The 26150-nt window shown below is 36.0% G+C and overlaps 1 protein-coding gene across 3 annotated transcripts in view; it reads left to right on the top strand.

The window, feature by feature from the left end:
* Positions 1 to 26150, top strand: part of LOC150089706 (palmitoyltransferase ZDHHC6) — a 181053-nt gene that overhangs the window by 81642 nt on the left and 73261 nt on the right. For 2 of the 3 annotated variants that reach the window (XM_090368743.1, XM_090368745.1), the window contains exons 7-8: positions 9792 to 9875; positions 24076 to 24225. In XM_090368743.1, coding sequence (XP_090224869.1) covers positions 9792 to 9875; positions 24076 to 24225 — 234 coding nt within the window. The remainder of the gene's footprint in view (positions 1 to 9791; positions 9876 to 24075; positions 24226 to 26150) is intronic. The other variant, XM_090368746.1, reaches the window with a different exon arrangement.

Raw genomic sequence — 26150 nt, 5'->3', positions numbered from 1 at the left:
ATATATATCCTTATATATTAACATTATGTTAACAGTAAGAATAATAAGTCTCCTTATTATTCTTATTTCTTTGTGAATTTACCACTAAAAACTCCATAATAGTAGGATTTTAATTGTAATAAATAAATATTTTGAAGGTTTAATCACCTTTTGGGCCTATATCTTTTGTATTTAGCTAAGGATATAACTAATATAACATTGTGATTGTTACAGTATAGTGTAATTTGATAGCCAAGGCATAATATAAAACTATATAGCAGAATACGTATTACTGTATTAACGTAGTATAGCATTGTATAGTATAATCAATTAAATTTATTAACCTTATTAATTTTCATTGTTAATTAATTACATTGTATTTAAAAGGAAATCATGCTTCAGCAGCAAAGGAACGTGCACAAAGTAGCTGGAGTGTCATGGCTCGGAGGAGAACTGAAGTGGGGGGGGTAATTCTCCAATGCATCATAGCCTAAAACAAGTTTCACAGCCTGTGAAACTTGTGAAATGTTTGTGGACCTTTCCAGAATAGGACATGATCTAGCCAAGGAGGATGTCTTTGTGTGTGCTCTGTGCACAGTGTCAAGAAATTAGGCACCAACTCAGCATTCTGATAGGCATCTGTGAGAGTTTGAAGAGTAGGGTAGATGCCCTTGAAGGAATTGAAATGGGGGGGCCCCATCAAACTTTCACCTGCTGAAATCAATATCAGAGCTCACTTTTGTTCATCAGGCAACACAGCGGCAACTTTCAGGGCAGAATGCTCTGGTCCCACAGGAGCTAGTTATTGTCAGGGAGATGGGAAATATATTGTGCAGAAAGGATAGGTGGAACAGGACCAGGGTATGTCTGCCAGGGACAAAAGTTTATGACACAGAGGGTGATACTGTTGGGTGATACTGTTGTACACGTTGGCGCTAATAACATTGAGCAGATCTCCAGACTTACTTAACAAGTACAGGTCAATGTTGAAAAAAAAAGTCACAAGTTAGGGTGAAATTTGAAAGTGTCTGCAATTCTACCTGGACACAAGAGGAGGGAGTATATGATGAGAGCCTTTTCAATCAATTTGGCCTGGAAAGATGGTGCAAGGCTCATGGGGTAGAATTTTTCTTAGTGTGGTCTGTGCTTGTTAACAGGAGAGATTATTTCTACAGGGATGGGATGCACTTAAATAGAAAGGGTGCAAGAGTATTTGCTGATGCTATTGAGGCAGTGTTAGATAGGTCAGAAAACTGTTAGCACCAAATACAGAGGATGCGAAAGGTCAGAGAATGACCACTGCACATCCCCGGAGCAATATGGCCTTAGTTGCTAATGCTCCTAAAAAAAAAAAAAAAAAAACCAAATAACAATACAGAGAAATAGAGTGGGCCAGTAAATTGGATTATCTTAGTGTGTATTTTAATTTATCTTGGGGTATTTTAACTTCCCAGATATAGATTGGAACTTGTGGGTTGGTTACTCACATGCTAGCAAGACTTTTGTGAATTTATTGGAGGATTGTTTTTTACAGCAGCATGTTCGAGAGGCAACCATGGGGGAGTAATACTTTCGATCTGATTATGAGCAGTGATTCTTCATGCATTAAGAATCTGCATGAAGATACTGTGATCACTGTCACCATTAGGTGACAGTGATCACAGTGTACTGATTTGGGATTTACTTAAAGATGTAACTACCATTAGGGGTAAAGGGAAGGGTTTTTGCTTTCATAAAGGTGACTACAGTGGTCTCAGAGATTTTTTAAATTCTATACTGTGGGACCAACTGATGATATTACCAACAGCAAATTCTAAATGGAAAGCATTCAAGGAATCAATCCTGTAAGCTACTAGGCTTTTCATACCAACTAAGAAATACTGTTAAAGTTTAGACCTAAGTGGATGTCAGATGAACTAATGAGACTTGTGGCAGAGAAGAAAAATGCATGGGATGCATATAAATTATCAGGAGACACAGATGCCTATGGTAGATATGATAGTCTGCAATAAAGTCACAAAGGACGTTAGGCAAGCGAAGGCAGATGTGAGAAAGCTTTGGGAAAGGATGCAAAGAGTTCTTTACTTATGTAAACTCTAGAAGGAAGGGGATGAATCATATCTACTTGATATCAATGGGGCGAATGCTGATGAACCTGCTGAGGTAGTTGACAGACTGAATGAGTATTTTGCAATCTCATTCACACACGAGGAAGTCTGTAGGGAAGTGAAGGCCAGAAGCTTATCAACCTCTGGTCAGATTTTGATTGATTTTGTAATAAATGAGAACAAAAGGAGGAGAAATTGTTGAAATTGAATATAAGAAAGGCACCTGAGGTGGGTGGGATCTATCCAGTTATATTAAAGGAAGCAGCAAAGGAAATAAGCAAACCCTTAGCCATAATTTTGAAATCTTGCCTAGATTCAGGGGAGGTGCTCATGGACTGGATATGTGCAATGTATCCCCAATTCACAAAGAGGAATCAAAGGGTGACAGAAGCAATGCATGATCATCTGGACAAGACTGCAGCTAATAGTTCAGACACAGCATGGGCTTGTTAAGGGGGAATACTGTCTGACAAATTTGATTGGTTACTATGATGTGGTCGCAAAGGAACTGGATGCAAAAAATAATTTTGATATCATATACTTGGATTTTAGGAAAGCTTTTGATACTATTACACATGGAAGACTACAGATTGGAGCAGAATGGTATTAAAGGCAAATTGCTACAATGGATAAAAGGCTGGTTGAGTGGGAGAAGACAGAGAGTGGTAATCAGTGGACACTGCTCTTTGTGGACTAATGTTATTATTGGTGTCCCCCAGGGTTCGGCGTTGGGCCCATTGTTGTTTTCTATATTTATGAGTAATATTGATGAAGGTATATCAGGGTTAATGTCTAAATTTGCAGATGATGCAAAGGTTAGTAGGGCTCTTAATGACAGTAATGATAGTACACTACTGCAACAGGATCTGGAAAAGTTGAGCAGATGGGCTGAGGAGTGGCAATTGAAGTTTAACATTGACAAATGTAAAGTACCGCTTATGGGGAACAGTACCTCCCAGAGTAACGCTAACTGAGTAGTAATACACTCGGAGTAGTGGAGAATGAAAAGGACCTTGGGATAATTGTGCAGTCAGATAAGAAGTTTTCTGAACGGTGCAGACAGTCTGCAAGAATAACTCATGGTGTCTTGTCAATGATATACAGGAATTTTTCTAGCAGGGATAAGGAGGTGATTATTCCCTTGTATAAGGCAATGGTCAGGCCACACCTTGAGTACTGTATAGAGGTCTGGAGGCCTCACTGTAGGATGTAGAGCTACTCGAACAAGTAAAGAGAAGGGCAACGAGATTGGTGAAAGAAACAAGGGTTGCTCTTAGAAAGAAAGACTTAAGCTCTGCAAATTGCAGCATCTGGATACTGGGCTCCTGCGAGGTGATCTAATTAAGGTGTATAAGGCCTTGATGGTTTTGAGCAAGCTCAGTGCTGATAGGATTCTTCCTCTTGCCCAGATTGAGAACCTAAGGAAGGCAGCACAGTTTCAAATTGAGGAAATACAATTGTAGAATAGATGTGCAGAAATTTACCTTTAGCCAGCGGGTGGTTGATAGTTGGATCAAACTTTCATCTGTTGTAGTGGACGTGAACAACTTAAAAAGTTTGTGGCAGAACTGGACAAATATTTGGAGTGAATGGATGGGTAAAATGGGAAGGGTTTTTTTTTTTTGTCTGATGCTATATAAGCTTGCTTTCTTGCACCATATGCCTCTACTAATAATAATCATCATAGTTTTGAAATTCAGACATTCACAACTTTGTAATTGTTCAGAATCTGACACACATATATATACATGTGTTCAAAAGTGTACAGAATATAATGTTTATGTAAACTTCATTGATTGTTTTCAATGCCTGAAGAGATCTGAAAGTATGGCCTACATGTAGTGTATACACTTCTGCTCAGCACCTAATAATAATTGTGCAGAAATAATAATAAAGAATATAGAGAAATAATCATGAAAATTAGAAAATAAACAATAAATAAGTAAATAAACAATATACACACACAACAGCTGATTACCTGTGTAACATATTTTCCCAAAGTTCTACTTACTTGTTGTTTCTTTATGAATTTTGCTGTGCTGATTTTGATGTAGTCAAATTCTAATGGAATGTGCTTTAAAAAGCTGTCAAATAGAGTTCTTTGCTGTGACTTTTGTTATGCACAAAGGAGAAAAAGTGTGTGCTGCTTATAATGAATCATTTTTGAAAATACCTGTTCTTGCCTTATGCACCTATATTTTATGGTAACAAATTTTAGAAGAAAATAATTTATTGGAAGCCATATTATTCCAGACATTTTGAATGGGGGGACAAAATCCACCATATATTTACTTGTGAATCCCCCCCCTTTTTTTTTTTCAGCAATTCTGCTGGAGGGGATAATGTACTTTTAAGATTAGTGATTAAAATTTATAATAAAATGTGATATTCAGCTTCTATACACACACTCAGTAATTAATAGAACTCCCAATGATAGTGTTGCATTCTGTTTAAGAATGCAAAAATAATAAAAATGTATAATAATATATTGCACAAAATATTAAATATATGATTTTAAAATAAAGTATTTGTTGAACTGACTTGTTAAATAATTTGGTCAGAGAATTCTGGAGCGGTGACAATTGATAGAGGAAACTAGCTAAGGAGAACCTAGTAGAAGCAAATGAAGACATGGCGAGAAATTTTATTATGCATAGTTAAATTCAGATCATATCCCAATAGATAAATTTTATTACATTAACAATTTTTTTTAGTAAAATTCCCATATGAATGACAATAACAGATTCTAGCCTAGGTTGGCAAACGTTAAAAGAAACTTTAAAAGTGTAGCATTTTTCTTGTCTTTAATGTATTGAAGATGGATAATCGAACCACAAAGTAAGCAGAGATGATCTGATGACTTGGTGAAGTAAGTTCATTTGAAGCAGATGCAAAGCTCATTTATCATATTGGTTTACTTTAAATGCAATTTTTAAAAATGGTTTCAAAATTAAACTATCAGAATTAGGACCATTGCGTGTCCAATAAATTGTAAAGCCAAGTGGACTAAATCCCACATAAATTTGAAGTTAAATCAATGTGTGCCATGCTATTTTTAGCAAGGTGAAAAAAGTGCTGAAATGTTGATGCTTCTTAAGGAAAGTAACATTATAATAAAGTTATAATTAAATGGTATTATAACATTGTATATGAATTATGTTAATTGAATTAAAAATAAACAAATTGAATTGCTATTGTAACATGATCAAATATCTTTACATTACAATTTCTATCCTTTCCTCTGAGCAGCAGTTTCTATAAGATTTTGGTATGTGGTGACTGGAATCTTGCTCTGCTCCTCCCATAAGACACTGTAACTAGTTATATGCCTGAACCAGAACATAACATCTTGTTCTGGCTGTCAATTATTGTTCCAAAACATAACAAAAGGTGTTCAATTAAATTCAGATCTGGGCTGGAAATGGGCAGATTTGCCATATTATTCATCTGTTGTACTGACTGTGCTTTGTAACATAAAGAATTATCGTGCTGATACAACAGCCCTTCTCCAAAGAATTTCCACAATGCAGACAAGTTAGAATCAGAATTGTTCAGATTATTTTAACAGATAGCTACATTTATGTTTTTTTTGACAAAAACCAATGGACTGAGTCCAAACCCACCTAAAATAGGCATCACACCATCATCCTAACACCAACCAGACTTTGCTGTTGGTGGTGCAGTACAATCTGGATGAAAATGTTCTTTAGGTATGTATCACATTCAGATCTATCTATCTTATGCCTGGACCGTATAGCATGGTTCATCACTACACATCATGTTCTGTTGCTGTAACATTCATCCTTTGTTGAGAGTAGGAACAGCAGTAATACAGATATGCATTTATTTGATGATATGGATCAAAGTATTGCTTGCATACATTTCATGATTTCTCGTTTGTTGGCACAACAGCTGGAATTGTAACTTTTAGTTTTAATTGGGTATACAGTAAGGCCAGGAGCGTTGTTAATGAAATTAGTGAATTTGAAATCTTGGTTGGTAGTTTGAATTTAATTTGCTTCGAACGGTTAACACCGACAAAATAGGGCTAATGGAAATGTGGTGCCACTCAGAAATAGTGGATCACAATTTTCACTGTACAATGCATTTAGGGAGGAAAGAGAATATAGAAGGGATGATGGGATTCTACTTTTTTATCAAAATCAGCCTGAGTGTGACAAAAGCTCTCCAAGATTCAGAAGTCATGCATGCTAGCCCAGAATCTTTGTGGTGGGAGTTAGCTGGAAGCAAAGGTATAATGAGAGTAGGAATAATCTACAGATCAGAAGGTTGTGAAGATTACAATGAGAGCCTCTACATACAAATGTGAAGGTCTTATTATGGGCTATTTCAATTTTGTCCCTAATTGCACTTGCTCCAAGCAAGTGCAAGAGGAAAGTAACCAGGGAGAACAAAATTTTTAAATCATCTTAGGGAAAGAATCAGGGGAAAATATATTCTAGACCCGATCATCTCCAATGAGCCAGATAATGGCATAGGATTAACAGTACAGGAATCATTAGCCACAGAACTTAAGCCTTTCTTCATAAGCACACTGCTTTGTTCCTCTTATCAATCTTGTTGCCCTATTCATTCTAGCAACTCAGCATCCTTCCTAAAATGAGGCCTCCAGATTTGTATGCAGTATTCAAGTTGTGGCCTGACCATTGCCTTATACAATGGGATAATCACCTTCTTGTCTCTTCTAGCCTCTCCTATATGTCATTGACAAAGCTCCATGACCTGCTCTGGCAGCCCATCTGCACTGCTCAGAGAACTTTATATCTGACTGCACAACTACCCCCATGTCTTTTGCATTCTCCACCTCCATGAGTGTAGTACCACACAGTTGGTACGTTTCTCTTGGGTTACTGCTACCTATATTAGCATTAGCATTAGTAGAGGCATTTGATGCAAGAAAGCAAGCTTATGCAGCATCAGCCAAAAAAAAAAAAAAAAAAAAAAAAACCCACTTCCACTTCAACCCTCTGTTCGTTCAAAATACCTGTCCAGCTGAGCCTTAAACTTATTTAGGCTATCAACCTCCACCACAAGGGATGGCAGTCTGTTCCACCAACCAACCACCCGCTGGCTAAAGGCAAATTTCCGCACGTCAGAAGACAGATTACCACTCTGTCTTCTTCCCCTCAACCATCCCTTTATCCATAGCAGCAATTTGCCTCCAATGCCACACTGCTCCAATTTGTGCAACAGTATCAAAAGCCTTTCTAAGATCCAAATATATAATATCAAAGTTATTCCCTGCATCCAGTTCTTTTGTGACTGCATCATAGTATCCAATTAAATTGGTCAGGCAAGACTTCCCCTTAACAAAACCATGCTGTGTCCGAGCTATAACTGAAGTCTTGTCTAAATGATCCTGCAGTGCTTCTTTAATCAGTGCCTCCATTAATTTTCCGGGAACAGAAGTTAAACTAACAGGTCTATAATTACTTGTGTCGCCCTTTGATCCTCCTTTGTGAATTGGGGTCACATTTGCACATCTCCAGTCCATGGGTACTTCCCCTGAGTCCAAGGAAGCTCTCATAATTATGGCTAAGGGTTTGCTGCCTCTTAATATAACTAGATAGATCCCATCCACCCCCAGGTGCCTTTCTTGTGTTTATCTTCAACAATTTCTCCTCCACTTTACTCTCAGTTATTAGAAGATTCTCTAGCTTACTGCCAGAGTTGAATACACCTCTGGCATTCCCCTCGCTGAATAACTCCTCATGTGTGAATGTCGATGCAAAATATTCATTTAGTTTGTTAGCTACCTGAGCAGGGTCATCAACAGTTGACCCATCGATATCAAGTGGACCAATCTGATTCATCCCCTTCCTTCTAGAGTTTACATAAGTAAAGAACTCTTTGCATCCCTTGCCAAAGATTTCTCGTAATCTGCCTTTGCCTACCTAACCTCCTTTGTGACTTGATTACAGATCAACTTTCTATAAAATTGGTCAGACAAGACTTCCCCTTAACAAACCCATGCTGTTTCTGAACAATTACTGCAGTCTTGTCTAGGTGATCCTGTATCACCTCTTTAACCAGCGCCTCAATTATTTTCCCCAGAAAAGAATTTAAACTAAGAGGTCTATACTTATTTGTGTCACCCTTTGTACCCCTTTGTGAATTGGGGATACATTTGCATGTCTCCGGTCCATGGGGACCTTCCCTGACTCTCAGGATGCTCCCATAATTATTATTATATTATTAGCTACATGGTGCACCGAAGTCTGAGGCTTATGCTGCACCAGCCAAAAAAAAAAAAAAAAAAATTCCCGAGTTACCCTGAGAGAGAGAGAGAGAGAGTGGATGTATCAAGTCCATACTTACCAGATGTAAGCCCCTGGGGTTAAATATGACTGAGGTTTTTTGCTTACTTCCCTTGTTGCCTCCTTCAATATAACTGGATATATGCCATCTGCCCCAGGTGCCTTTTTTATGTTTAACTTCAACAATTTCTCCTCCACTTTGCTCTCAGTTATTACAAAATCACTTAGCTCCTTGTTAGTTTGGTAAACTTCTAGCATATCCCTCCTTGAATAACTTCTCATGTGCAAATGTAGATGCAAAATACTCATTCAGTTTATCAGCTACTTAAGCAGGATCATCAATAGTTGAACTATTTATGTTAATTGGACCAATCTGATTCATCCTCTTCCTTCTAGAGTTTACATAAGTAAAGAACTCTTTACTGTTTTTCTTTGCATCCTTTGCCAAAGATTTCTCGTAATCTGTGTTTGCCTACCTAACCTCCTTTGTGACTTGATTACAGACTAACTTATATCTGCCGTAGGCTTCTGTGTTGCCTGATAATTTATATGCATCCCATGCATTTTTATTCTCTGCTATGAGCCTCATTAATTCATCTGACATCCATTTAGGCCTGAACCTTGAACATTTTCTTAGTTGGTATGAAAAGCCTAGTAGCCTCCAAGATTAAGTCTCTGAAGGCTTCCAATTGAGAATTCACTGTTGGTGACATCATCAGTTGATCACCCTGATAGAAATTAAAAACTGTCTGAAACCACTGTAGTCACTTTTATGAAAACAAAAACCCTTCCCTTTACCCTTGATGGTAGTTACATCTTTAAGTAAACTGCACATCAGTACACTTTGATCACTGTTACCTAGTGGTTTATCTGCAAATTATTAATGTATGAATAATCACTGCTGATAATCAGATAAAGTGTATTACTCCCTCTGGTTGCACCTCGAACATGTTGCTGTAGAAAAAAACTCTGGCATTGAGTTAGGAACGCGAGAGCTTGAAGGTCCCCTTATATTAATTTCTTCGAGGGCATCTAATTTTCACCCCAAACTCTCATAGGCACCCATTAGAAAGCTGAGTTGGTGCCTAATTTCTTCAGTCTCTGCACCTAGTATACAAAAAGGCATACTCCTTTGCTAGATCATGTCTTGTTCCAGACAGGTCTGCAAACATTTCACACTTTTTTAGACTGTGATGCATTGGAGAATGGTCCCCTTCATTTCTCCCCCGAGCCACAGCACTGTGGCTATTCTGTAATCATTGATTTGCTGCTCTACTCTGGGTCATGATTCCATTTAAGTATAATTTAATTAACAATGAAACAAAAAATAATTATTTAATAAGGTTAATAAATTTTACTGATTAAATGATAATACTATTCTAATCTAACAGATTTCTAATACAGTGCTATGTATTTCTCTATTTAGTTTTACGTTAAACCTTACTCTAGAAGTTCGGGAATTATGTTACTCTGTTCCGTATCATATAACAATGGCTGCAAGTTACGAATGGTAAGATCTACGGACACTAAGTATTAACTTTCAAAATTGCTCATCTAAATTCAAATAAACCAAAGAGCTTGACTAGGACTATAAAGCTATTTATAGAAAATAATTTAATATAACAGTTGTGGAACAATTAGTATAACAATTAAGTCAATAAAATGACTAAATATATATATTAGAACTTAGCATTCGCCGGAGCTACAAAATTCTGGCCAACATGGTAATAAACTCTTACCCAGACCAAAGGATGATGAGGTTGCATGATGAAAGGTTGAAAAAGGATGAAATGTTGGATGATGAGGAGTGAGGTAGCAGTTGTTAAAGGAAAAGGATAGGTTTCAATTTTAGGAATGGAGATTACGACAACTTAAGTTACTATATAGCCTCTATCAACTGGAGAGATAGTTCACGGAGTGCAAATACATTAGAATTATGGTATAACTTTAAAGCTATAGTCACAGAAGTCTTGAAAGCATATATACCATTAAAATGTATCACAATGAGGATTCTGTGAGGGATGAATAATGAACTACCCAGTTTAATAGAGCAGAAAAGGATGGTATGTAAAAGTTAAAGTGATAAAAAGTACTGATGCTTACATAAGCAGCTACAAATTGATCTGTAACAAAACTACAGGAAAGGTTAGTCAGCCAAATGTAGATTATGAGAAATTGCTGGCTAAGAGAGCAAAGAATGCAGAAAAGTAGTTTTTCTTGTATGTGAATACTAAGAAGAAAATAGCAAACCAGATCAGACCCTTGCATGATGGATGTAGGGAAATTATAGATAACCCTGCTGATGTTGCAGATGAATCGAAAGGTGCTTTGGATTGATATTTAGGGAAGACCCTTCACACTGAGGAGAAACTGCAGGTGAAGTTGGAAGGCATGAAATTAGCAATATTCAAATTTTAATCAGCATGGTCCACACTTGTAGGTATAAGGAGTCTATTTTGTAAAGGATACACTTGAACAAAGTGGTGCAAGGTGTTTTGTTAGTATCATTGAGGATACCTTAAGGGTTCTGGGGAAACCAGTGATAGCTGGGGGAGAGAATAGAGGTAATGTAGATTTGTGTTTATTTGATAATGTGGGTCAAAATATGTTTCCACACATCTCAAGAGTTCTTGTTTGATGCTGCAATAAATGATATTGGCAAGATGCTCTGAGAATAGTGACATTTCAAAATGAGTGCGAAGCTAATGAGCTTAAATGACTTTAAAGGGTATGTCAGGGTAGTGAACTATATGAGAACATTTAGTCTTAACTGTGTTTGCAATATTAGGAGTGTCATCAATAAAATGAGTGAATTTGAACTCGTGGTTAGGACAACTACCACTGACGTATTAGGGTTAACAGAAATGGTGTGCTGCTATTCAGAAGTAAAGGATGACGAATTATTTCATTTTGGTATATACAATGTATTTAGAAAACATAAGGAAGATAGAAGAAATGGAGGGTCATGCTTCTTATCAAAAGCAGCTTGAGTGTGTCAAAAACGTTTTACAGATTTCAAAATTATGCATGCTAGTATAGAATCTGTGGTGTGGGATAGTTTGAAGCAAAGATATAAGGAGAGTGGGAGTAATCTCAGACTGGAAAATTATGAATATTGTGATGAGGGCCTCTACATGCCAATAGAATGGGCAAGCAAGTGTGAGTGTCATATTTTGGGTGATTTCAGTTCCCCACCCTAATCGATTGGGACAAATTGGAGGGAAACATCACAGGGAAAAAAATTTTAAAATAAACTAGGTGAGTATTATTTGTGTCAGCATGTTAGTGAAAATACTAGGGGAAAGAATATTTTAGACTTAATTGTCATCCATGAACCAGATGAAATCATGGGGCTGACATTACAAGAACCATTAGCAGGGAGTGATCACAGAGTTCTCAGTTGGATGATGAGGAGAGAAGTAGCAGTTGTTAAAGGCAGAGGAACAGGTTTTAATTTCAGAGAAGGAGATTGACAGCTCAAGGTGCTACATGGCACCTTAAGCTATCTCCCCAATTACAGAGGTAATTGGGGAGATAGCTTGCAGAATGTGAATACATTAGAATTATGGTGTACCTTTAATGCTATAATCACAGAATAGCATTTGCTAGGTCTGTCTGCATAGTAATTTCATGTAATAGTTGGCATGTGTTGCAGAGGGTAAGGTTACATCTGTTATACATACTATGTACAATAGGTGTAAGGAGTAGCACCTGAAGATACTGTTGGTCACAACCCTGCTGCTAGCTTTTGCATGAAGCTACAGTGATCCTGATTTCATAAATGGTGGATGGAAAAAGCTCATTTCACTAGAACAGTGAAATACTAACTTACATAATCTTTATATATCATCATTGGAAAACTCTCACTGCCCAATTAGCAAGCATAGGTTTAGTGTCAACAGTTTTTTTTTTTTTTTTGATACATTATATCTCTGGGAAACATTCTCTATTCTTTTAGAAGATGTACCTCTGAGTTGTGGATAGTCATGTGGCTATGATCTAATGCAGCATGCCTATTATGGCCGAGATGTTAACGAGTGACTGAATGTTCACTGTTTTCAATAATAGACTGTCCAAGATTTCCAGCTATCAATCGTATTGATTTTTAGCTTATGCAGTAAAAAAGCTTATGCAGTAAAAATTGCAACATGAAACCATTTAATAGGTCACATTTACAAATGTTACTGCTGAAATCTAACACCCACCCCCTTTCCCAATAAACTGGTTCAGTCTGCATCTCTTTTAGCAATATTGCTGAATATGTACTTGTTGTAATATGCCAAGGAAAATACTGTTAAAGTAAATAAAAATTAGGGCAATATGTTTTGGAGATGAAACTGTGCCTTTCCCAAATGTTGGACAAATAAAGTGTCTAATAATAGTTTGTGGGAATTTTTTATATTTTCCATAGGCTCTATGTATGTATTTCTGTATGAATAAAAGTTAGAAACAGTGCAGAAATGTTTTAAAAAATGCCAGCTGGTATTAAAATAATTAGATATTCAGTTGATAGCCATGATTTTTTAAAAATTTCTCTTAAAGTATTATTTTACATTCATATATTTGTCTACTCTCTGTTTTTCTGTAAGTCAGTTCAACTGTCAAAGAACATTGACCATTGTACACCTTGTTTCCATTACCTTCAAGAGAATTTGAGGTTGTGGGTAGGGCAGCCATATGCTGCCACATTGCACTCTTTCTCACTAGTGTCATTTCAGTTTATAGTTTCTGTGAATACATGGTGCATATTTTGTTATATTTTGTATGTCAAAGTTTATATATAGTTATATATACAGGAATACCTCGCATAGTGTGGTTTCAAACAGCACGGTTTACAAATTGAAAAAAAAATTAATTGCGTTAGACACCAATACATTTCATATGTATGTATGTATTATGCCAGCACGTAGGCAAATGCGTTATGGATTCAAGGCCACGGTGACTGTTGTCGCAACTCACATTATATACGGACTCTGCTAGCATTCATAAATTAGTAAACACTAAATTCCGAGCGGTGAGGTCATTGACTGTGCGTAAGCCATACAAATATTTTTATTAAAGATTATTTTTTCAAAATGTTACGCTTTTATACGTAAATATGAGTTAAAAGAAGAAATGTAATGGCGCTGAGTGTTCTTCTAGATCCAAACATCGAACAAGGCATGAAAGTAAGGCAGGCATTGCAAAATGACATTCGATGTTATAAAGAGATTTATGCAGATAAAAAGAATAAAAAACTGTGCAAACTAAACTGATCAGTTATTTTTCAAAATTAAAATACAGTACATACTTCACTTATATTCTTTTGGTATGTATATACTGCAATAAAAATCATTTTTACTGTACTTACTAGTATTTTTCACTTTTATCATTTTAGTTTCTTTTTTTGCAAGAACTTCGTGTGCATCAATTTATAGTAAACAAACAACCCATATATTTTTGCAACTCGACCCATATAATCAAATTATCGGAATGCATTACATTAAAATACATACTATTAATACCTCGATCAGCTCGGTTTATTTTTGGCACAAATTAGCCGCACTATGCGAGGTATTCCTGTATATATATATATATTTACACACACACACACACACACACACACACACACACACACACACACACACACACACACACACACACACACACACACACACACACACACACACACATTCTTACTGTCTATATTGTAAACAAGTGCTAAAAAAGGTAGTTTAAGAAAAACAGCAATAATTAAATATTGAAATAAAAATGGAAGTTTTAAAGTTTTGATGAATATGGTTTCTGACATGGATCTAGACACCAAATTTCCTTTCAAGCTTGCAGACACCAAGACTGCATTCTTGAAAGGAAATTGGATAAACTGAAGGGCAGTTACAGATTCATTTTAGAAGAGAAAAAAAGCAAGCTAGGCAAATTGACCTTACATTTAAATTCATTCTTTAAAAAAACAGCCCAATACAAGAAGGTTCCTTCCCCCTTCCTTCCTTCCTTCCTTCCATCCATTAAAAATGAAATGATATTGCTCATATGTTTGATTTCAGTAAATTTTTATTTAATAATCTTTGAATTTTACTATAGTATTTACTAATCATGGCATAATGTGTTGATAAAAATAAGTTTGAAAATGGGGTAAGTTTTGGCAATGTTATGACAATGATAAACAGTGGATAAAATCACGACCAAAGGATTGGGCTTTGTTGAGCAAGCTGCCCCTTCAATTCTTAAATCAGTTAGTCTGGTTATACAAATGACACGAAGTGCAAACAACACATCTGTGGAAATTGCCCATTCTATTACAATTCACTGACTGCTTCTGGAGAAAATAGGAATGTAGAGATCAGTGAGGTGCAATGACTCGCAGATGAAAGACATTTTTTGGGAATGTTTGCAATATATAGTTTGTAATAGCATACCTTATAGCAAGACAAGTTGTACATATGTATTTAATTATTCATGAGACCCATTGTCCACCATTGAAGAGTTCCACACCAGTGAGCATGAAATACTTCTTCGTAATTAAAATAATAAATAGTGCTTTTGGTTATAGTGTAGAGATTAAGGGGGACCTGCAGACCCCTACACAGTATAAAAGATATCGTGCTTCCGTGCATAATGTTAATATGCACTAAGAACTATCTAAAGTTAGTTCTTAGTTTAATTGTTATACCTAGAGTTCAGTACTATCAATTACTCATGAGACCCAAAACTGTAGAAAATATCAGAGTGACAATTACCTACTTATTGTAATATGTACTGATAATACATCTTATAATACATAAAATTTAATAAGATGATTTAAAGAATAAATGAACACTCAAATATTGGAAATTTTTTTTTTGTGTGTACAGTGGATTCCGGTTATTTGGGCCACCAGCTAATCGGAGCAGCCGTTTGTTTGGGGAAATCTTAAAAAACAGAACCCACATTGAGAAAATAGCCAGGGTTTACTTCGCTTAATTGGGACAACATGCTGTTTAATCGGGGCAGGAGACCACAGCATTGGAGATTATCCTACGATTGTCTCCGACCATACCACGTGGTTCGGCCAGATTTCTTGAGGTCACAACTATAAAACAAAAACGATCAGCAGTTACCTGTTTATTGGGCTTTTCTGTTAGTGCAATCTATCATAAACAGATAGTAAACTCGATCTTATTGAATTTGCGATAATACCGACAGCTGGAATTCTGTGGGTTATTATGGTGAAATGTGTTTACACTTCCATGGAATCTTCAATCATAAAAAAATTAATTTTCAGAATCTTCTCTTCATTCCTATTTTTAAAGCTTCGTAACTTGTTACTCCATTCTCACTTGCGCATATCGTGTTACTTGCAATTTGTGTGTGCCGTGTTCTTTGTTATTGATTGCTTATCTTTTTACTGTTTTAAATTTTAATCCCCACCCACAAAGGTCAGTGAACAGAAACATCTAGATAGTACGTATTAATTATTCTGATTATCACGTATATTCTTCCGATTTTCATGTATCATTTAATTTTGTAATTGGAAAGGTAATAATGGGTAAATTTGTGCTTAATATACTTTACTTTTATAGCCTGCGGATAATATTCCTCCTATTTTCGCTAATTAGAATAGCTGTTTAATAGAATTAAAATTCAATTCATAAACGCGATTATTATGACTGGCGCTTACTACACATCGTATAGTGAACGGTACTTTACTATGGTGACTCCATCGTAACGTGATTTGATTGTATAGTAAACCAATTGTAAAGTGGGGATCCATTGTATTTTTAACTTTTTTTACGTGAAACTTCAGATAATTGGGGCAGTTGCTTAATCGGGCCAAAATGCACTAGTCCCAATGTGTCCCAAATGACCGGAATCTACTGTATATTGTTTGTACATCGAATATGAATAATAAAGTAGAGAACATTTTACTAACATCATGAAATTAATATTATATAAAATGCACTACAGTATTTAAAAAAAGTAACATTTTAGGATTTTGCATGCTGAGGAATGCAGACATTCTGATAACCATGTTAGTGACAACTGAAGTTTAACATTGACAAATGCAAAGTACTGCATATGGGTAGAAATAACCCCAGAGAAACGTACCAACTGCGTGGCACTACACTTAGGGTGGTAAAAAAATGAAAAATATCTGGGAGTAATTGTGCAGTCAGATATGAAGTTTTCTGAGCAATGCAGACAGGCTGCCAGAGCAGGTCGTGGGGCATTGTCAATGATATACAGAAATTTTGCTAGTAGGGAAAAGTTGATTTTCCATTTGTATAAGCAGTGGTCAGGTCACGCTTTGAGTACTGCTTACAGGTCTGGAGGTCCCATTTTAGGATGTAGAGTTGCTTGAGTGTGTACAGAGAAGGGCAACTAGATTGATGAGGAAAACGAAGGGGGTCCTCTTACCAAGAAAGGCTAAAGTTCTGCAAATTGCAGTGGCTGGAAACTAGGCACTTGTGAGGTAATCTGATTGAGGTGTATAAGGCCTTGAATAGATTGAACATGCTGAATTCTGATGGGGTTCTTCTGCTTGCTCAGATCACGAACCTGAGGGGGCATAAATTCAGATTGAGGAAAGAGTTGTAGAATAGATGTGTGGAAATTTGCCTTTAGCCAGCGGGTAGTTAATTGCTGGAACAAACTTCCATCTGTCATTATAGAAGTTGATAGCTTAAATAAATTCAAGGAGGAACTGGACAAACTTTTAGATGGAATGGATGTGTGAATTTTTTTTTTTTTTTGGGCTGATGCTCGTAAGCTCATACGCTTGCATTCTTGCATCACATGCCTCCATTACTACATCTAAATCTGCAGTTTATTTGACAGCATTATAACTGGAGAGAACTGTAATTTAATTAGCCTAATAATATGAATTTAATTAAATTAATAAATAATATGTAAATAAAATTATTTGCCAGTAAATGAATTAATTATAATGGGATGGATAAAATTATAGTTACTAGGAAGGAACCATAAAAGTTAAAAAAAGATTGTTGGAAACACACTGAACAAAACAATAAGCTGAAAGGATGAAAGAGAGATGAAAGCTTAGTTCAGTTTATAGAGAATGGATTCTTCTTAAAAAGCCTTTCATAAATTCAAGTAATGAAAATTAAAAGAAAATTGAAATATCATGCATAATTTGAGTTTCCTGTATAATATAATTAATGTATTGATCTCTCTCTCTTAATTGTGAATTAAATCACAACTGGTTGTCAGGTTCTGCACCAATGGGGTACCTGTCCATACTGATAAGGTGGGATACACTGAAATGGCTGTCTTGGAAGACATTTCAGTGTATCCCACCTTCATTAGAAATGAAGTGGAACTTCATTTCTAATAAGTAAAGTAACAGTATATTTCTCTAGTAGAAGCAGAGCTGGAACTAGGGTGGGGCGAGCAGGGCACCAGCCCCAGGTGCAGCATTTTAAGGGCACATCTGACCAGTTATATATTTTAAAATTGCTTCATTTTTGATTTAATCACAGTTGGATCTGTTTTCAATGAACTTTATGGTGAATTTTTTGAATTCCTTTTGGTAATTACATTTAAAAAGGTTCTGTAGAATAAAGAAAATTTCCATATAATGAATGGATTACGAGCGACTTAACTTTGTATACTTTGTTTCCACCTCTGGCTTTTAGGCAATTTAAGCAATTAGAGGGTGCAAATTAAGGGTTAAAGGGATTACCGTTCCACATTGTAAGTGGAACGTAAGACGTATGCAATCACCTATCCCACATACCAAGAAGTCATACTAGTCAGAAGATTAAGGCGTATTCCCAACACAGATAAAAGCTTCTGGTCAACTTGTGTTCTTTGTTCAAAATAAAAATAAAAATTTTATTAAAATAAATACAGCATTATCTTTGTATGTGCTACATATGATTCTAGAAATTTTTGTGAGAGTGAAAAAAATTATAAATTCAGGATTTATAATCACCTACAGAAAAAATTATCACGGAGGAACAGTGTTTTACAAATTTCGAAAATAACAGAGAAATCCAATTACAGACTTCTATAAAGTATGGCTCATTTTGTGACATCACATCTCTGAGCTTTTTGGTTTGTCTTCATTTGTGGTTAGCACTGGAGGACAAACAAAATATTTCAATTATCTATTGATATTTCAACAGATATTTGAAAAATCAGGATATAAAATTTGTAACCCCTTTACCACTTCTCCAGTTCATTCATGAGTATTGTCTAATAGAATCTTATCCAAATATAGAAATAGTGGTATGAATTTTTCTTACCCTTCCTGTATCAGTAGCTTCTTGTGAAAGGTCCTTCAAAGTGAGAAAAATTCAATTAAAATAATACACCTTCATTGCATATTTTTAGTTTGTTATAATGTTAAAAGTACTATATTTTGCAATATTTTGTTTCTATGATTTTTTACTAGATATATAAATGCAAAATATGTGGTTTTCTAATTTCTTTGTAGTTATACGTACTTTCTTTGTAGTTTAGAATTAAATTCTCTGTAGATATAAACAAATATTTGTAAGTTTCTTTTTCTTTTGTTATATTCATTGTATTATTTAAATTATTTTATTAATAAATATATGCAAATCGTAGACCGTTGCAATAGTAATTTTTATAATTTCATAAAGATTGCAGAGGCGTAGCAATTGGGGTGAGGAAGGGGGTACCCCCGGACGTCAGTGACCCTAGCTATGCTACTGAAAGATTGACTACCTGCATGTAATGGTGTGAACTTATAACACTTTTGCCCCACGTATAGGATTGCCTAGTTCCAGCTCTGAGTGGGAGCATTACATAGTTGGTAGTACAATATTGAGGAAGCTCAGGATAATTTCACATTATCCTGAGCTTCACCTTTTCGCATTTTCCCAATCAAACAAGTTAATGCTTGATCTGCTTATTAATCTACAAGAGAGCATGAAAAATGCAGTGCCTATGTGTAGTATGTTCTGAGCACTAATCTTCCCATTTTATTACCAAGTATTGTATTATTATGTGATAATGATAGATTTAATTTTATATCTTTCTGTTATATGTAGTGCTTTGTTGTACATTTGGCATCTGTTGTTTTGGTTATTTTAAATATTGTGAAATGTTTTAATCGAGATGCATTTCACTCATGTTTTACATCGATTCAATAGGAAGGCAACTTTTTATAATTAGACTGTGGGGATATTATAGTTTTTCATTTTAGTATTAATGAAATAAAGAATTTATTTCATTAATACTAAATTTCATTCAGAAATTTTTTTTTTTTGTGAAAACCCCAAACACGAGAGGTATTAGAACCTGTAGTACTTAGTACTGTGCTTGGATTGGAGGTTGAGAAGACAAAAGAAGATATTTGTTGACATTGGACCTGAACTTCTGTAGACTCTAATTTTCAGGAAATGCATATGAAGGAACGTTGTTCCAGAAAACGGCAGTTGAATGAATAAACAAGGAAGATGAAAAGTTGGTTCTGTGAGTTTGAAGTTGGACAGTAAATGGATGTTGGCTGGTGGCGGCACGTGTTCGGACTGTTTTGAAAGAGAGAGAGCGGGAATTATAGAAGCCAGTTCAGAAGAACAGTGCCCATGGAAATATCTGTAGAGGAGGCATGCAGCAGAAACAGTACATCTATGAGACAGCGAGTGGAGAGACTCTGTTAATGATGAATCATTAATTAACCTAACTGCCTTCTTCTGAATGGAGTCAAGAAGCCTGACAGAGGGCACCATCCCAGATATGGGAACAATATTCCATGGTAGGGTGGATTTGCAATTTGTAAAGAGTGAACAGCTATTTGGAGGAAAAGTAACGCCGAGAGCGAAAGAGAAAACCAAGTCTTTTAGATGCAGAGGAAGCAATATTTGTAATATGCTTGTGCCAAGAGAGATTAGAAGTCAGGGTAATCTCCAAAAGAGATATATCATTTTGCTAGTAATTGAAGTGTCACCAAAGATAAGCATAGAAGCAAAAGAATCCTTTTTCCGAGATATGACAAGACAAGACTCAGTTTTAGAAGGATTGAAATAAACCTAAGTTGTCTTTGCCCACTGGAGAATTACCTGGAGATCGGCATTTAAGGAAGTAGTAACAGATTTTCATTCGAGAAGTTGAAGCTGATTGAGCAGGACCAATTTCTCAAATTGGAAAGTGGATTGCAATGTGCTATCATCAGCAAAACTATGAATAGGATTTCCATTCAATGGAAGAAGGTCATTAATATACAAGAGGAAAATAGCTGGGGAAAGAACTGAATCTTGGGGGACACCAGCATTAGTGGAGAAGTTAGAAGACAGAGAGCCATCTACCATCACCCTCAGTGAGCAATCAGAGAGAAAACTGGATAACCAATTACAAAAAACAGTTGGCAAACCATAAGATGGAAGCTTGTTTAGAAGACCTTTATGTCAAACATGATCTTTGAGATGTCAAGAGCAACTGCTTGTGTTTGACTGAAATTTTCCATTGAATTTGTCCATAAATGGGTAACATAAGCCAGAATATCACCAGTGGATCGACACTGATGGAATCCATACTGGCGATTTTGATCAGATGGACGGTTTCTAGGTAGTTTAAGAGTTAGCGGTTAATTGATTTCTCTATTACTTTAGAAAGAGTAGGAAGTAATTGCAATGGGACGATAATTGGATAGGAGGGATTTGTCACCCTTTTTAGAAACCGGCTGGATATGAGCAAATTTCTAAGCAGAAGGGAAAAAACCTTTGGAATAAGAAAGTGAAAAAAGGTGGCAAAGAACTGGAGTAAGTTCAGGAGCACGGGTTTTGAGAACAAGTGGAGAAATACCGTCAGGACCTGGAGCTTTCTTAGCATCAAGATTCGTCAAAATCCTTCTGACATCCTTTAGACGGAAGACCACAGGAGGCATTGAAGGGAGCGTGTTGGGAATGGTGGGAGATGTTTTACCAAGATCATTAATACATGAGTTGGAAGAAAAATGGGATGCTAGCAGGTCAGCTTTATCCTTGGCTGAAGTGACAACAGAAACATCTGGTTTGGACAGAGGTGGGAGCAGAGATGGGCAAAAGTTGTGGCCAATAGCTTTGGCAAGAGACCAGAATGCTCGGCTACCATTAGGGCAAGAAGCAAGTTCTCTTAGCCTGTTCAAACTCTAGTTTGGACTGATTAATAACTGCTTTACAATTGGTGCGAGCTTTGGTGTAGGCAGAAAATGAAACTGAAGAATTAGAAACAAGCCAATTACGATATGCAACATTCTTCTCTTGAACAGCCTTAGCACATTTATTGGAAAACCAAGATTTAGATAAAGGACAAAATTTTAAAGTGGAGTGTGGGATAAAGGATTCCATTCCTGCAAGAATAATTTCATTGACACGATCTGAGCAAACGTTGACATCAGAAGTTTTGAAACAGTAATCTGCCCAAGGAAAAGAAGAAAAGAAATCTCGCAGATCATTCCATTTTGCATTCTTATAATGCCAAACAATACGAAGTTGAGAATAGCCATGAGATAAAGGTTCCATTGGAGAAGAGACAATCACCAAGTTGTGATCTGATATGCCTAAAGGACCTCTCACTTCAATCGTGTATTTAGAAGGGTTGTTTGTGTGAAAAAGATCAGGCGTGTTGGTTGTATGGTTAGGATTGTCCGGTATTCTTGTAGGTAAATGAACAATCTGTGGTCATTAGTAATTGCAAAAGCCTCAGCATCTCGACCAGCTGGGTCGGTATGTTTAGAAAACGGAAGCCAGCTGGAGTTGTGAACATTAAAATCAGTAAGGAAAATTACCTCACTGTTAGGAAATTTGGACTGGAGAAATTCAAGTTGCAAAGAGAGGAAGTCAAAGAGCTCCAAGTGATTAGTGGAGTTGGGAGAACGGTAGAGACAACAGATGAATTTGACACAATGAGATAGAGAGATTTTAAGTCAGAGAAGATCAAAGATAGGAGATTCGAAATTACCAAGTCTTTGACAGGGAATATCGGAACGGACATACGCACAAGTACCACCTTAGTTGAAAGGAATCATACAGCGAATAATTTGGGCAACTGAGATGAGCAGTAGATGAATCAACCGATAACTGAGATTCTGTCAGAAAAAGTATGGGGTGTGGCAGACTGCAAGTGGAAACGGACCTTGTTGAGATTAGAATTGAGACCACGTATATTTGTTAAATGAATTAGGAAGTGTTTGGAAGGTTTAGATCTTTTTGCAGATAAGCTTACTCTATTAGTTTGGCAATTCATGGTGTATTCAATAGTAAGAAAAAGTGGGTGGGACATAATATATGAAGTAATGAAATTTTTGGATATGGTGTACACATGGTAAGAATGTACCCAGATCCTTGACATAACGTGGCCTCGACAATGACCCCACATACACACTACTTGGACTCCCTCCTGTCACTATCTGGCAGAGTAGAGTTAGCAAGATTATACACTAGCTTATCCGGAAGCCTCCTAGAGAGTTACCAATAGGTTCGGTCCGGTGTACTAACTAGTGACCGGCCTGCAAACACCATTATAGAGCTGTACTCTCGAAATGTAAGGAAGATTGGATCTCACCACGATGTTTGTCATAACCTCAAAAGTCATCAATCATACTGCATGATGGAAGAGATAGGGAAGGGTTGACCAGAACTTAGCTCTAGAGATTAAACATGGGTTCCACCACTTCAAGCCTCCAATAAGCAAAGTGGTGGTATTGCACAGGTTGATGAGAGTAACCTACCAACTATCACTGCCTGGTAACACAGAGGGGCGGCATTCCTCCATGTATTGGTGCCACACCTTGACCCCTGCTTACGTTGGTTCATACCTGGATGGTCACCCACTGTGTGCTTGTGCATGGAGGTTATATCCAGGATTACTAACGGTCCCACCATCGTGAAGGTGCAAGCAGAGGATTTGGCTGTCACAGACCGTCAGGACTTTGCTGAAATTGGGTACACTTGACTTGAGTGTCACCCAAATATCAGTTCCATCAGCATTTTAGACTCCCAGGTAGCAAGTACAGCTTGTCTGACATATCTGAGAGAATGTCTGTGACAACCTCAAGGACCAAAATTTTAGTATTAATACATATTTAGTTGTTGTTGTTGTTATTTGGTTTTTAGGAGCATTAGCAACTAAGGCCATATTGCTCCGGGATATGCGGTGGTCATTCCCTGACCTTTCCGCATCCTCCATATTTGGTGGTGACGGGCTCGAACCCCGGTCTAATCAAGAAGCGTGTGCTAACGCACCGCTGCTCCTTCCCACCTGGCTACGGAGGCGCCTACATATTTAGTGTTAATGAAATATCTGTATTCAGTTTCCAGCAGTGTTTGTCTTAATAGTTTAGGCCTGATGACTGGGTTCAGTAGGACTCCTAAATGTAACTAGTCTGTTAGACTGGTTACCATTTCATAAATGGTAACATTACAATAAATAACTTATACAAAGTTTTTGCATGGTGTAATAGTGTCTTTGTTTCATTAACTAGTAAATACTAAGTAAATAAAAAATAAACTATCTTGAAATAAATCAATATTGATAAATATTGATTTATTTAATTATTTATTTATATTATTAAAAATGAGAAATATTTTAAGTATTTCTCACATTTTATATATTTTATTTATTATAAAATACAAGAAAAATCTAGATCTAGAGTACCTGAGCTGTTGCTTATATGACAGTAGGCTCTGTTTTAGTTAGTTTAAATTAAAAATATTTCATTTCCAGCTTTATTTTATAATGGTTGATGTTAGTTTTAAATATTGCAGGCATTAAGTCGATACCGACCAGAAGGAGAAATATTTTTTTATCCTTATAACCTTGGATGGTGGAGAAACTTTGAAGAAGTATTTTTTGAACCCATAGGAGATGGTTTTACCTGGACAATAATAAAAGAATGTCACCAGTATTCATTAACAGTATGTAATAATACTCCCAGCTCTTAATTGTGTGATTAACTGAAATATCATTTTGACAAATATAATAAAATTTGTCTCTTAAATTTTTATGAAAGGATTTATCTTTAAATATTATTTCAGGGTATTTCAAAATAATTTGTCTTTTGAAACAAACATGCACAGTTATACATTTTTCTGCTTTAAAATAAAATGGTGTTTAGTATAGCTTTCATGGCCTTGTTATAGTAGTTTATTTTGACTTCAGAACTATTGTTGCACATATTGAAAAGTTTCTTTGCTAGTTAAACCCTTCCCATCCAATCTCTTCTTCTCTGTATTCTCTTTGTTTTGCTTACTTGGTTATAATTACAAAAAACCTGAAGATAAAAGATTAAAAGCCTCAAATGAGAGTAACCTACTTCATTCCTATATATAAAATTGCCATTTTTTTTCATAGGTTTTAAGATTGAGAATATACAGTGGATTCCGGTTATTTGGGCCACCGGTTAATCGAGGCAGCCGTTTATTTGGGGCAAATCTTAAAAAACAGAAACCAATCGCAAAAATAGCCAGAGTTTACTTCTCTTAATTGGGACAGCATGCCGTTTAATCGGGGCAGGAGACCGCAGCATTGGAGATTACCCTACGATTGTCTCCGACGGTACCATGTGGTTCGGTCGAAATTATGGAGGTCACAACCATAAAACAATTAACAGTCACCTATTTATTGGGCTTTTCTGTTAGTGAAATCTAACAGAAAATAATCTAACATAAAAGGACAGTAAACTCGATCTTACTGAATTTGCAATAATACCGACAGCTGGAATTCTGTGGGTTATTATGATGAAATGTGTTTACACTTCCATGAAATCTTCAGTCATATAAAAAAATTAATTTTCATGATCTTTTCTTCATTCCTATTTCTAAAGATTCGTAACTTGTTATTCCGTTCTCACTTGCGCATATCATGTTACTTGCAATTTGTGTGTACCATGTTCTTTGTTATTGATTTCTTATCTTTTTACTGTTTTGAATTTTAACCCCCAACCACAAATGTCAGTGAACGGAAAGGTCAACTAGTTAGTATGTACATATTACAGTACGTATTAATTCTAATTTTCATGTATCATTTAATTTTTTAATTGGTAAGGTAATAAAGGGTAAATTTGTGCTTAATATATCTTTGCTTTTATAGCCTGTGGATAATATTCCTCCTATTTTTGCTAATTAGAATTGCTGTTTAATAGAATTAAAATTCAGTTCACAAACGTGATCACAATGACCGGCGCTTACTGCATATCGTATAGTGAACTATACGTTTACTATGTTGAGTTTGTCGTAACGTGATTTGATTGTACATTTACAGTGAACCAGTTGTAAAGGGGGGGGGTACATTGTATTTTTAACTATTTACGTGAAACTTCGGATAATTGGGGCAACCGCTTAATCGGGCCAAAATGCACTAGTCCCGATGTGTCCCAAATAACCGGAATGGACTGTACTAGTAACTATGAATATAACATTATATAATTGAAGAAATAAGTGGGAGAGTATTCACCTGCATGATAGCGTTAATATTAACTAATGTCATCATGCTGATTCAGTTAAATGCATTATCCTTTTGTATAAAGTAAGCAATAACAATACAATCTAAAACATTTTTGTTTTGGATTGTAAGCGGTAACAATACAATCCAAAACATTTTTGTTTTGGATTGTATTGTTACCGCTTACTTTATGGATTATATGAAACATTATATAATCCTTCTACCAAAGGAGCTAAATCACCATCATATTTAAACTAATGATTTAATGATGAGTTCAACTTATCTCTTGAAATATTTTTTATTTATTTAACAGACTCATAAGCTCTCAGATAATAGCAGAATAGAAGGTTGGTGTTATTGCTAATGGTGAATGGGGGGTGGAGAGAAGGGAAATAAAAGA

Source organism: Mastigoproctus giganteus, chromosome 2 (assembly GCF_048544385.1).
Source record: "Mastigoproctus giganteus isolate SK-2022 chromosome 2, ASM4854438v1, whole genome shotgun sequence".
Lineage (NCBI taxonomy): Eukaryota > Metazoa > Arthropoda > Arachnida > Uropygi > Thelyphonidae > Mastigoproctus > Mastigoproctus giganteus.
This window is presented reverse-complemented; position numbering and strand designations above follow the sequence as displayed.